General features: G+C 53.5%; 1 protein-coding gene across 15 annotated transcripts in view; it reads left to right on the top strand.

Moving 5' to 3' along the window:
- NFASC (neurofascin) overlaps positions 1-13,585 on the top strand; it is an 82,133-nt gene that overhangs the window by 9,847 nt on the left and 58,701 nt on the right. For 4 of the 15 annotated variants that reach the window (XM_066203905.1, XM_066203898.1, XM_066203900.1 and 1 more), the window contains exons 1-6: positions 5,320-5,457; positions 9,719-9,899; positions 10,537-10,554; positions 11,379-11,484; positions 11,643-11,839; positions 12,486-12,608. In XM_066203905.1, the coding sequence (XP_066060002.1) occupies positions 5,416-5,457; positions 9,719-9,899; positions 10,537-10,554; positions 11,379-11,484; positions 11,643-11,839; positions 12,486-12,608 (667 nt within the window). In that variant the 5' untranslated portion in view covers positions 5,320-5,415. Of the gene's footprint in view, positions 1-5,318; positions 5,458-9,718; positions 9,900-10,536; positions 10,555-11,378; positions 11,485-11,642; positions 11,840-12,485; positions 12,609-13,585 lie in introns of those variants that run through there. The other 11 variants (XM_066203895.1, XM_066203894.1, XM_066203906.1 and 8 more) reach the window with 8 other exon arrangements.

The raw sequence follows: 13,585 nt of genomic DNA, 5'->3' as shown, positions 1-13,585 counted from the left end.
CTGGAGGAATTCCTGGGGACATCTCCAGGGTCTGGAGGAATTCCTGGGGACATCTCCAGGGTCAGGAGGAATTCCTGGAGACATCTCCAGGGTCAGGAGGAATTCCTGGGGACATCTCCGGGGCCCGGAGGAATTCCTGGGGACATCTCCAGGGTCAGGAGGAATTCCTGGGGACATCTCCAGGGTCCGGAGGAATTCCTGGGGACATCTCCGGGGTCCGGAGGAATTCCTGGAGACATCTCCGGGGTCCGGAGGAATTCCTGGGGACATCTCCAGGGTCCGGAGGAATTCCTGGGGACATCTCCAGGGTCAGGAGGAATTCCTGGAGACATCTCCAGGGTCCGGAGGAATTCCTGGGGACGTCCCACAGCTCCAGCCCCACAGATCCAGAGCCAAACCCAGGAAATCGGGAAGCTGAGGCTTCTCCAGGCAGGATTTCCTGGCTCTGGGCACTGGGAAATCCCAAAAATCCTTGTGAAGGACCAGCCCAGCACTGGGCAGAGCAACCTGGCCGGGTCTGGGAGGTGCCACCGTGGCCACCCTTGGGAATTCTGTGTTCCCTCCTTTCCCTGGGAACTCATGGAATGGCCAGAACCCCCAGATCCTCTCCAACATCCCACTTTTCCTTTGGTATCCCCACGGAACATCCCAGGAGCTGCTTTTGGGAATAAAATTAAAATCCTGCCTCTCCTTCACGGTCCCTCCCCAAGAGGCCGGAGCGGTTTTTAATTCCAGCGGATCCAAGGAAAACCGGGAGAAGGAGCAATTCCAGGGGATTTGGGATGGCCTTTGATGGTTTCAAATCCCGAGCTTTGCCCCTCTCGCTGTCCCACCCTTCCTCTCCTTCCCGGCCCCGTTCCGATTTTCCAGAAATTGGAAATTCTCCGTCGGAAATCTCTCTGCCGTGCCCGCCTGGGCATCGCCCAATCCCAGAAAATCCGGGATCAACCAGGCTGGAATTATCCCGGCTGGAATTATCCCGGCGCGGGCTCCCGAGGGTTGATTGAGGCTCAAAGTGAGACCGAAAGGGGTTTGCGGTGAGGGGCGGGAGGATTTGGGGGATGGAGGGAGCTGGGATGGGATTCAGCCTCGGGAGCGGCTCCCGGGAGCTCCGAATTCCCGCCGAGAAAGGGAATTTTTGGTGGTGGAGATAAGAACATCCCCCTCGGCACGGCGTTCATTCCACGCTGGCATGAGGGAGCTGGAAAAAGGGGAATTTTCGCTCCGTTGGATCCCAAATATCAGGATTTGGATCCACCCGAGGCGGGAAAAGGTGAATCCTTGGAGGGCACCTCGGGAAGCAGGAAAATGGGAATTCTTGGAGCGGGCACTGGGGCATCTCCTCCTCCCAGCCTTCCCTAATCCCAACCGTTTAGCCGGGAAAATGGGAATTGCATATTAATGAGATGCTAATGGATGGGATCGGGGGATTCCTCATTTGAAGCTACGAAGCGGAGCTTGGTTTTTAAGTCGGGCTTATGGCTGCTGGGCCGGCCTGGTTAGTCCTGATCTCCCGCTGCCCTTGGCCGGGAAATTCCCGCTTTTCTTCTCCGGGAAGTGTCTCCTGAAGTTCCTGCGCTGCCCTCCAGGGAAATCCCGGCCCCCTCAGCGCCTTCCGGCGGTTATCCCAACAAAGATTCCTCTCCCCGCTCCCTCCTTCCCCATCTGTTCCCGAATTTCTGCTGGAGCCGGGATACGCAGCCAGGCCCTGCCTGGATTTTTAATTTTAATTCCAATTTCAATTTTGGTTTTTAATTTCAATCCTAATTTTAATTCTAATTTTAATTCTAATTTTAATTCTAATTTTTATTCTAATTTTTATTCTGATTTCAATTTTAATTTTAATTCTAATTTCAATTTAATTTTAATTTTTTTCAATTAAATTCCTTCCTTTTCCCTGGCTGGGGTTGGCCCTTTCCCAGCTGGGAAAATCCCAGGATGAGCGAGGAGGGTGCGGGAGGTTGGGAAATGCGGATCCCCCACGGATCCCTCTGGAATTGTGAAACGAGAGAAAACAGAGATTTCCTGCAAATCCTTGGATTTGAGACCCCTGGGGTTCGGGATACAGAGAGGGAGGACACTTTGATTTGGGATAAGGAGAGGGAGGACACTTTTTATTTGGGATAATGAGAGGGAAGACACTTTTTATTTGGATTAAAGAGAGAGAAAGGACACTTTTTCTTTGGGATAAAGAGGGGGAAGACACTTTTTCCTTGGGATGAAGACCTGAGCTCCTGAGCTCTGGAGAGGGAAAACTTTGCTGGATGCGGGGGAGGGCAAGGGAAGTGTCTCCCTGCCCTTGGAATAAGCGGTGAGGAGCTGGAGAATTCCTGCAAATTTGAGGAATTTGAGGATTTGAGGCACCGCCGCTTTTCGCAGAGTCAAACCCCCCCCCGCAACAAACTCCAAGCTGGGAATATCGGCGGGATGCTCAGAAATCCCCGGCTGGGAATTCTCAGCGGTGCCGGGGACGTCTCCGCTGGAGAGGGAACAAAAGCGGAGCTGCATCTGGGGACACAAAACGCTGTCACCGCCTCCCTGGTGGCGCTGGGGACACGGGGACAGGCCCGGGCTGGCACTGGGGCACGGGCGGGCAGCGTCCGCTCCCGCCGCTCCATTGTTCCCACCGGGAAAAAAAAAGAAAAAAAAAGAAAAAAAAAGCAGGAAAAGGGAGAGAAGGGAAGGACGGAGAAAATCGGGATTGCGGATCGGAGCTCCGGGATTCTCCGGGGTGGAGGGGTTGGGATAAGCCAGGTGGTTGTGGGGAGGGCAGGGAGAGGGAAATGGGGGGTTTTTTTTTGGGATGTGGAGGGCTCAGGGTGGCCGTTCTGGGATGTGGAAGAGCCGAGAGGGAAACGGGGATTTTTTTTTTTGGGATGTGGAAAATCTTAGAGAGAAACGGGGATTTTTTGGGATGTGGGGAGATCAGGGTGTCCTCTCTGGGATGTGGAAAATCATAGAGGGAAATGGGAATTTTTTTGGGATGTTGGGGAGATCAGGGTGTCCTCTCTGGGATGTGGAAAATCACAGAGGGAAATGGGAATTTTTTTGGGATGTGGGGAGATCAGGGTGTCCTCTCTGGGATGTGGAAAATCACAGAGGGAAATGGGAATTTTTTTGGGATGTGGGGAGATCAGGGTGTCCTCTCTGGGATGTGGAAAATCACAGAGGGAAATGGGAATTTTTTTTTGGGGGGGATGTGGAAAGTCTTAGAGGAAAATGGGGATTTTTTGGGGGGGCGGATATGGAAAATCTTCGAGGGAAACGGGGATTTTTTGGGATGTGGGGAGCTCAGGCCGTCCTTTCCAGAATGTGGAAAATCTTTTATTTGGGATAAAAGAGAGGGAGGACAGTTTTTATTTGGGATAAGGAGAGGGAGGACAGTTTTTATTTGGGATAAGGAGAGGGAGGAGCTCAACCTGCGCTCTGGAGAAGGAAAACTTTTCAGGATGTGGGAGAGGGAAAGGGAGGAGGTGGAATAAATCAAACCCGTGGAGGTTGTGGGATCTGCCCTGGTGTGGGATGGGGTCATCCCAGAGCAGGGGGAAGCACACGGGAGAAGGTTTGGAGCTCCCTGTGGCCTCCAGGGATTTGGAGGTGGAGCTGAGGGATTTTTTTTGGGATCCACTGGGATTTTTTGGGATCAGTGCTGGCGTTGGGATGGGGTAACTCCAGAGCTGCCAGGGGTGCCATTCCAAGGGCAGGGATGGAGCAGAGGGAAGCACAGGCAGGTTTGGAAATCCGGGAATTCGGAGCTGATGGAGCAAAATTCCTTCGGGAGCCGGGAATTAACGCCGCCCTCCTCCTGGGAGTGGGACAATTCCATGACTTTAAAGCCAGGTTTTTCCTGCTCCTCTTTCCCAACCTCTCCTCCTGCTCAGAGGCTCTGGAAAAGCTGGACCAGAGGAGCTGGAAAAGGGGCTGGGAGCAGAGTTGGGATCACCGAGGATTCCTCCGGGAAGATTTTCCTCCTGATTAAGCTCCACAACAACAACAACAGGAACGTTTTCCCTTTTCAATAATAAATCAGGAGCGTTTTCCCGATGGGAATGCCGAGGAAGGGTCTGCTCCGGGCAGGAAAAGCTTCCAGGGGTTTTGCTCCCAGCTCTCCCTCTTTCCTCATGAATAATTTTCCGGATTTCTCCCCTTGGATTGGCGTTGCCATGGCCACCAGCCAGGGATGGGTCCTGAGGGATGCGGGAGAGCGGCAGGAAAAGGGTTGGGAAAAAGGGAGAATCCCAAAAAAAGGGGTCTGGTATCCCGCAGGGATGCTCCAGGTCATCCCGCTCCGAGGTTTTTGTGGGATTCCCTGACATCCTAAAGGGGGGTTTGTGCCTGCATCTTGTGGGATTCATCCCTCCCGCATGGAAATTCCGGTTTTTTCCATGCTCTCGTTCCGTCTTGAGCTTGGAAAAAGGGAGAGAAATCCTTCCCAAAGCCACATGAGGCAGATTCCAAATTTTCCACTCCCAATTTTCCCGGTTTTCCCAATTTTCCACTCCCAATTTTCCCCTTTTTGAGGAGATTCCCGATTTTCCACTCCCAATTTCCCCCAAATTCCCGATTTTCCGCTCCCAATTTTCCACCTCAGCCAAGGCAGGACACGCTCCACATTCCCCCATTATCCTGGGGAAGGCAGGGAAAATCTTGGAATGTTTTTTTTTTTTGGGACAGGTCGTGCCCGGATCCTGTTCCTGAGCTGTGCCAGAGGTGGGATCCTTCCTCCTCTCCTGAATTTTTCATGGAAAAGCTTCTCGGTGTTTTCCTGGAGTTGGATCCCAGCTCCAATTCCGACATGCAGAATTCAAGGAATTCGCTGATCCAGCCCCTCGTTCCCAATCCCTGCTCTTTGTTTCCCTCAGCTCCGAGGTTTTAATGGATTTTCACGCTTTTCCCATTGAATATTCCCAGCAGGAAACTCTGGTGGATGTGAGATGAGGTGGGAGGAGCTAAATATTGAAATTTCCCTTTCCTTTGGTTTTTTTTTTTTTTCCCCCTCAACTTTAAACTCCGGGATTTTCCTGAGGATTTTCCCTGCCGCTTCCAGCGGTGTCAGCAAAGGGAGATCTGTGTCCCCAAGGATTTCCAGGACACAAATTCCACCTTTTCCCAGGGATTTTGGAAAGTTTTGGCGGATAAAACCCCTCAGTCCATCCCCTCCATCCTTTTTCCAAGGAAACCCTAAATTCCAATTTAAGGTTTTAATTCCTCCCCCCCCGTCCCTCAAATCCCTTCTCTTTTCCTGGAATTTTTTAACCACGGCACCCCTGGGCTCCCTCCTGAGCTGGGCTTCTGCCAACTTCATTATCCCGGAGCCAGAAAGCTTCTCCCAATTAATTTATTCCCGTTCCGGAGGCAGATGGAGAGGTGGCGACACCGGGATTTGATGACTGAGTGACAAAGGGTGACAATTCCATGGAGAGCGACGGGGAAAGTTGTGAGAAATGCCAGGGAACGGTGAGAAAAAAAGCAGGGAATGGTGAGAGAGGAAAGCAGGGAATGGTGGGAAACAGCAGGGAAGGGTGTTGCCCTCGGCATTCCCAGCTCCGGGGAACGAAGAAATTTGGGATTTGGTGGTATTCCTGCGGAAAACGCCCTCGAGGGCTGTCGCGATTGCTGGGAAAAGAAGTGGGGATGGGATCAGCAAACCCTGCCAGGAGTGATGGGACACACCTGGAGTGTCAACTTTGGGTCACCAGCTGGGGTTTTTTTGGGAATGGGCTTCCATGGAAGTGCCCAAGGCCAGCTCAGATCCCGCTGGGATAAATCAGATCCTGCTGGGATCAGTTGGTTCCTACTGGGATCAATCAGTTCCCGCTGGGATAAATTGGTTCCTGCTGGGATAAATCGGTTCCCGCTGGGATAAATTGGTTCCCACCGGGATAAATAATTTCCCACTGGGATAAATCAGATCCCACAGGGATCAGGTGGTTCCCGCTGGGATGAATCATTTCCCACTGGGATAAATCATTTCCCACTGGGCTCAGCCGTGCCTGATGCCCTTGGCAGGAGGGAGATCCAGGTCTGGGATCCAAGGACGGGCTCAGGATCTGCTGTTCCTGTGTCCGAGGGATCCTCTCACGCAGCGCAGGAATTCCAAGCATCCCAACTTCCCAGAGTGGATTTTCCCCCGGGACCAGCCACCCCCGGCACGGACCGGCCGTGGGATGTGTCCAGCAGGGAAGGGAATTCCAAAGCCTCTCCCGGCTCCGTCTGATCGGAGAAACGCGGAGCTTTCCTCTCTCTGAGCCTTGCATCCATCATGTTACTCACAAAACCCTGGAATGTCCCCGGTGGGATATTCCGGGGACCCCAACAATCCCACGGCTCGTCCGAACATTCCCATCCCGGGAGAAGCTCAAGCTCCAGAATCTCCTCTGGCAGCAGGAGCGGAGGTGGGAGCCGGGGAAGCTTTTCCAGAGGCTCCGGATCCATCCCGGGGTTGTTTTTCCACCCGATTTACCCTTGGCTGATCCCGGGGCCAGATGTCACCAGGCCGGGGTGGCCTGGGGACGCTGCGGGGACAGGCAGGGCCCGTGTCCCCCTGTGCCACCTGCTCCCAGGGTTTTCTGGGAACAGCGTGGGATGGGTGGCCCTGGAAAGGAGGTGACAACGGCGCGGTGTCACCTTCACCTGCCCCGGGCTGCCGGGGGGGCCGGGATGGGATTTGGTGGGATGGGATTTGGTGGGATGGGATTTGGTGGGATGGGATTTGGTGGGATGGGATTTGGTGGGATGGGATTTGCTGCTCCATCAGGAACGGGACAAGGAGTGTCTCTGAGGCACCACCCCGCAGATTCTTTGGGATTTTCTGTTGGGATTCCTGGAAAAACAGCGCTGGAGCAGCCCCAGTGTCTGGTGAGGGGACACAGGGTGGCACCAAAATTTTCCCTTTCCCACCTGGATTTTCCCTTTGGAATGCGGGATTCCATTTGGAATGCCAAACGATCCTGTCCTGCCTTCGTGATCGTTTCCTTCCTTCTTCCCATGGAGTTTTGCCCTGGAAATCCCAACATTTGCTTGGAATGATTTCTGATGGGTGTGGTAGGGATGTGCCGTTCCATGGAATCCCGGGATGGTTTGGGATGAAGGGAGCTTAAAGCCCATCCCATTCCACTTCCCACTGTCCCAGATTGCTCCAGCCTGGCCTTGGACACTCCCAGGGGTGGGAATCCAGCCTTGGATTCCCTGGGAATTCCTTCCCAGCCCCTCCCCACCATCCCAGGGAGGAATTCCTTCCCAAAATCCCATCTAATTCTTTCCAGTGGATCCCATTCCCTGGGTCCTGCCCCTCCATCCCTTATCCCAAATCCCTCTCCAGCTCTCCTGGAGCCCCTTTCGAGCTCTGAGCTCTCCCTGGATCCTTCCCCTTCTCCGGCTGAACATTCCCGGCTCTCCCAGCCCGGCTCCAAACTGGGAATCACATCCGCTGGTGCTTTTTAAATCCACCATTCCCGTTATCCCAAACCCAGCGGGATTTTCTGCCGGGGGCAAAGCTGCCCCAGCGCTCCTCAATCACCTTTAATGGAGCAACAAACGGAGCTGCCGGAACGTTCCCCGGGAACAGCAATTCCCGAAGTTTTACTGTTCCTCCTGCAGCCGTAAATCGGGATAAATCAGGGAAAAACCGGGATAAAAATCCAGCCGCCGCCGGGAGCATCCTGCTGGCCCTAACGAGCCGGTTAAATCCGACCCCTCACTGTTTGATTGCGTTGAATTCCAAGCCCAGATTCCCTTCGCTCCCCGTTTCCTGCTCTGGCAGCTGGGGTTGGTTTCCAGGAGCGGGGGGTGAAGGGAAGGGATTCTTCCCGTTGTTATCCCAAAAAATCTCACTTAGCGAAATGGGAATAAATGAATTCCAGCCCATCCTCAGAGGGGTCTGTGCACCCAGTGGGACCAGGGAACATTCCAGGTGCTGCAGTTTGTAGGGATTTCGGGAATTCTGACAGGCGGATGAGTTTGGGCCAAATCCTCTAAAGGGGAACCATGTCCTGGTCGGGATCTCCCTGGGAATTTCTGCAGGAAGAAAAGCTCTTCCCACGGATTGCCCATTTCAGATCCTGGAGAGGGAGAAAAGTGGGAATTCCATGGAATTCTGAGGAATTCTCAGCCTGGCCCTGCTGGCAAGGGACTAACCCCAAGCACCCCTTCCCCTCTCCGTCGCTCCCTTTGGGATACAGGGATGAGCCTGAAGGATTTTTCCTCCTTTTTGGGCCGGCCTCAGATCCTTTCTCTGCAGTAAAAAAAAACCTGGGAAAAACGCTGATTTTTCAGGAAAAAGCTTCTCCCCAAGCTCGGAATGCGCCCGATCCCTGTGGCAGCTCCAGCCTCGGTGCCACGGGGAGAATTCCCCGTTCCCGGCGGGAGGGAGCAGCCGGGACAATGCGGGGCTGTGTTCCCCCAGCACCCACCTACACGGGCAGGAATTGTTCCCGTGGATTGTTCCCAGGGATTGTTCCCTCTGCCCACATCTGCTCCGGACAAAGGAGCCCTGGAGGAGCCTGGAGGAGCCTGGAGGAGCCTGGCATTTTCCAGGGGCTGAATTCCCTCTGTGGTTTTCCTTACTCCCGGCCGGCGCTGCTCCCGTGCCATCCTATGGATCGTCCTGGATCGGCCGGCCGGGGTTGAATTCCCGCAGGATTCTGCCCACGGGTTCAGGAAGAGATTCCGTGCTGTTTTTACAGCTCAGAAATTGTCTGGAGTTTCAGTTTTTTCCTGATATTCCCGGGTTTTTGCAGCCCCACTGCAGCGGGAGCTACAGGGGTTTGCCCTTGGAATTTTCCAGTGCCAGGTTGGAGCAACCTGGGATAGGGGAAGGTTTCCCTGCCCTTGGGATGAGCTTCGAATTCCCTTTCCAACCCAAACCATCCCAGGATTCCGTGATCTGCCAGCAGAGCTTGGGCTCAGCCCTTTTATCTTCCTGTATTTCCAAATATTCCCCCAGGAATCTGTGCCAGGAAATTCCTCCTTCCCTCTCAGCCATTCCCCACCCCCAAATCCAAGGAAAACAAAAAAAAAATTCCTCATTTTTCAGGCCCAAACTGTCCGTTTTTAACCCCCACTGCCTCCCTCCCCTAAAACATTCCTGCCTGAAATGCATTTAAGGCTTTTCATTGTCCTTTGGGGAATCTGCGTTTGTCACCGGAGGGACGAAAAGTGCCTGGGTGGAAAATGGGATCCTGGGAGCTCGGATGGGAATGGGACTGTTTGGAGAGCAGTTGGGAAAGATCCCAATCCTGGAATTCTGCTGGATCAATGCCGGGATTTTTGGGACAGCAGGGGTGGGCCCCAGACCCCTGAGCTCATCCCGATGCCCTGAGGGATCCGATATTCCTCGATATTTTTTATGGATAAAATACAATGATTATTGATTTTTTTTTTTTTTAAAGCAGCAAATCCACCTTTTTATTCCATCCCACGGGCTCCGTTTGGGTCCCGCTGGTGCCAGGAATTTTCTCTTGGTCCCTGGGCACTCACTCCAGGGCCGGAGCCCAAACAACCCCATAAATCCTTCCAGCAGGACAATCCCGGGCTCAGGAGAGCTGTTCCCACGTGTGTCCCCAAATCCTGGACACCATTCCTGGCCCCATTCCCACCTTTTTTTTTTTTTTGGGTGGAATCGCCGTGTTCCCGAAGTTTCCAAAGGGAAAGGAAACACCAGGATTGGCTCAGTGATGCGACTTTGGGGTTGGTTTGGGTTTTTTTTTTTGTTTTCCAGCTGAGGATCCCTCTGCACGTGCCACCCCGAGGGACACCCCAAAGTCACCCCGAGGGACATCCCGAGGCCACCCAGGGAAGCTCCAAGATGATCCCGAGGAGATCCCAGGTCACCTGCGCCGGAATTGCCTTTGTCCTCTGCCTCCAGCACCTCGTCAGTGCCATCGAGGTCCCCCTGGACTGTGAGTTTGGGATTTATCCTCCCCACTTCCTTCCCAAAACTTCCACCCTGGGATGGGCAGGAGGGGGGATGAAGGTGGGAACATCCCGGGTGGATTTTCTCCTCCACATTTGGGTTTCCTCCTCCACATTTGGGTTTCCTCCTCCACATTTGGGTTTTCTCCTCCACATCTGGATTTTCTTTTCCTCATTTGGATTTTCTTTTCCACATCTGGATTTTCTCTTCCACATTTGGATTTTCTCCTCCACATTTGGATTTCCTCCTCCACCTTTGGGTTTTCTCCTCCACATTTGGGTTTTCTCCTCCACATCTGGATTTTCTCTTCCACATTTGGGTTTTCTCCTCCACATCTGGATTTTCTCCTCCACATTTGGATTTTCTCCTCCACATCTGGATTTTCTTTTCCACATTTGGATTTTCTCCTCCACATTTGGGTTTCCTCCTCCACCTTTGGGTTTTCTCCTCCACATCTGGTTTTTCTCCTCCACACCTGGAAGCAAAAGGGGTTTTTGTGTAGGGTTTCCCAGGCCTGCAAAAACTCCCTGGAATTGTTTTCTGGCCGTGCCGGGGTCGGGGCTGCTCCTGAATTAACCTCCTGTCTTTTTCCCCCCTCTATGCTTTCCCTTTGGGAATAACAGCAAATATCCAGAGCCAATGTAAGTGTCCCCTCCCCTCGGGGTGGCCGTGTCCTTGTCCCCAAAACTGCTCTGGGGTCCCTGAGCAGGGGCTGGTGGTGGCTGTGGTGGCACAAGGGGGACATTTGAGCCGCTTTTCCCACTCATCCAGGCTGGGAAAGGCATGGAAAAGCTGGAGCAGCTTGGGAAAAACTCCCAGCTCTCGATGCTGTCCCCGGGGCAGGAGCCAGGATGTGTTTTCCATGGAAAAGTTGTTCCTGCAGGGTTTGGGTTTGGAGGAGGGCAGGAATCTCCTCCTGGCCCTGATGAGTTGGGAGCATCCCTGGATCTCGTGGGATGAGGAGACAGCCTTGGATCTTCATCCCAGGAGATGGGATCTGCAGTTTGGAGACTGGGGCCGGGTCCTATTCCGGCCATGGGGTTTCTGTGTCCCTTTTCCCATCCCTGCCCTCCTGAATTCCAGGTCTGAGCTCCTTTGGGGCCGTCCTGGGGGGTTGGAGCCTCTTCTTTGCACCAGGAATGTCTCAGGATCCCTGGGCCTGCCCCTTCGGAGCAGATCCAGGATGGATTCCCATTGGATTCGCCCTGTGGGAACAGGAGGCTGGAACTGGGACATTCCCTAATGGGACCAAGACACGGAGAGGGAATTGGGGGTTTTTCGGTACCTAAAGGGAGCCCCGGCACTGTGATGAATTCAGGGAATTCATCAGGATTTTCCTCAGGATTCAGCCTCCAAATCGCACACGCAGCCGGGGGAAGGAGCTGAGATCCCAGCAGGAATTGCTGTGGGATGATGGCACAGAGGGATCTCCCGCGGTTCCTCACGGGTTCCCCTTTCCCCGCAGTGCCGCAGCCCCCCACGATCACCAAGCAATCCATCAAGGATTACATCGTGGATCCCAGGGACAACATCTTCATCGAGTGCGAAGCCAAAGGCAATCCCACTCCCATGTGAGTGCGTTCCCAGCCCTGATCCCGCTGTCCCCTCGGAGCCGCTCCCGCTGTTCCAGCCTCCCTCCCCATCCCATCCCATCCCACCACTGGCACAGCACAGGTAAAGACCTCACTCGGGGAATGATTCCAAACCCAGCTTTTCCTTGCCGTTCCAGCTTCTCCTGGACCAGGAACGGGAAGTTCTTCAACGTGGCCAAGGATCCCAAAGTGTCCATGAGGAGGAGGTCGGGGACTTTGGTCATCGACTTCCACAGCGGGGGCCGGCCCGACGATTATGAGGGCGAGTACCAGTGCTTCGCCAGGAACGACTACGGAACGGCTCTTTCCAGCAAAATCCACCTCCAGGTTTCCAGTGAGTGATTCCCGGGAAGCAGAGCAGGGCCGCGGGAGGTTTGGGGGGGAATATCCAGGGCTCAAACGGCTCCAGGTGTGTCCAGGTGTGTCCTGGAGACAGGGAAGGAGTGGGGTTGTGGCTGGAGGTGACGGGGAATTGCTCGGGATGGAAGGGATGGATTTGAGGGTGTGGAATTGGGGATGTGAATTTAAGGGGATGGATTTCAGGGATGGATTCGATGGATGAATTTAATGGGATGGATTTCAGGGTACGGATTTGATGGATTTCAGGGATAGATCTAATGGATGAATTTAAGGGGGTGGATTTCAGGGATAGATTTGATGGATGGGATCTAAGGGGATGGATTTGAATATGGACCTGAGGACATGGATTTCGGGGGATGAAATTGAGGGGATGGATTTCAGGATATGAATCTAAGGGGCTGGATTTCAGGGATGGATTGAGGGGTATGGAATTGAGGGTGTGGAAATGAGGATATGAATTTAAGGGTGTGGATTCCAGCGATGGATTTCAGGGGATGAATTCCGGGGAGTTTTGCGCACGCCCAGACGAATTTCACACTGAAACAAGGCCGGATCCAGCGGGAATCACTCCGCAGGAACCTTTCCCACCTTTCCTCACTTTCCTTTGCTTCCCATGGCAGAGTCTCCGCTGTGGCCCAAGGAGAAGGTGGATGTGATCGAGGTGGATGAGGGCGCCCCGCTGAGCCTGCAGTGCAATCCCCCGCCCGGCCTCCCCGAGCCCGTCATCTTCTGGATGAGCAGCTGTGAGTTGGAAGCGCCTTTCCCGCCGGGAATTCTGGGAATGGCGGCTCCATCGCCTTTGGGGTATCAAATAACCGTGGGTGGGGTTGTTGCTGATAGTTTGGGGTTGGTCCTCATAGTTTAGGGTTGTTTCTGCCAGTTTAGGATCATGGCTGCTAGTTTAGGGTCCTTACTGGTAGTTTAGGGGTTTTTTTTCTGATAACTTAGGACACTTTCTGCGGGTTTAGGGTCATAACCCCTAATTCAGGGCAGTTTCTGCTAGTTTAGGGCCCTTCCTCCTACTCTAGGCTCACTGCTGTGAGGTCAGTCTGGGTCTGTGGTTAGAGACTGTTGTCGGAACCTGCGGTCAGAGTTTATCCAGGTAAAAACCTGCGGTCAGAGGTTATCCAGGTAAAAGCCTGCGATCAGAGTTTATCCAGGTAAAAGCCTGCGGTCAGAGTTTATCCAGGTAAAAGCCTGCGATCAGAGTTTATCCAGGTAAAAGCCTGCGGTCAGAGTTCAGCCAGGTAAACGCCTGTGATCAGAGTTTATCCAGGTAAAAGCCTGCGGTCAGGGTTTATCCAGGTAAAAGCCTGCGGTCAGAGTTCAGCCAGGTAAACGCCTGTGATCAGAGTTTATCCAGGTAAAAGCCTGCGGTCAGAGTTCAGCCAGGTAAAAGCCTGCGGTCAGGGTTTATCCAGGTAAAAGCCTGCGGTCAGAGTTCAGCCAGGTAAAAGCCTGTGGTCAGAGTTTATCCAGGTAAAAGCCTGTGGTCAGAGTTTATCCAGGTAAAAGCCTGCGGTCAGGGTTTATCCAGGTAAAAGCCTGCGGTCAGAGTTCAGCCAGGTAAAAGCCTGCGGTCAGGGTTTATCCAGGTAAAAGCCTGCGGTCAGAGTTCAGCCAGGTAAAAGCCTGCGGTCAGAGTTTATCCAGGTAAAAGCCTGCGGTCAGAGTTTATCCAGGTAAAAGCCTGCGGTCAGAGTTCAGCCAGGTAAAAGCC

The sequence above is a fragment of the Chamaea fasciata genome, unplaced genomic scaffold (genome assembly GCF_029207755.1).
Source record: "Chamaea fasciata isolate MVZ Bird 193981 ecotype frontalis unplaced genomic scaffold, bChaFas1.0.hap1 SCAF_25, whole genome shotgun sequence".
In the NCBI taxonomy this organism is placed as follows: Eukaryota; Metazoa; Chordata; class Aves; order Passeriformes; family Sylviidae; genus Chamaea; species Chamaea fasciata.
The sequence above is the reverse complement of the archived record's forward strand: the minus strand, read 5'-3'. Positions and strand labels throughout refer to the sequence as shown.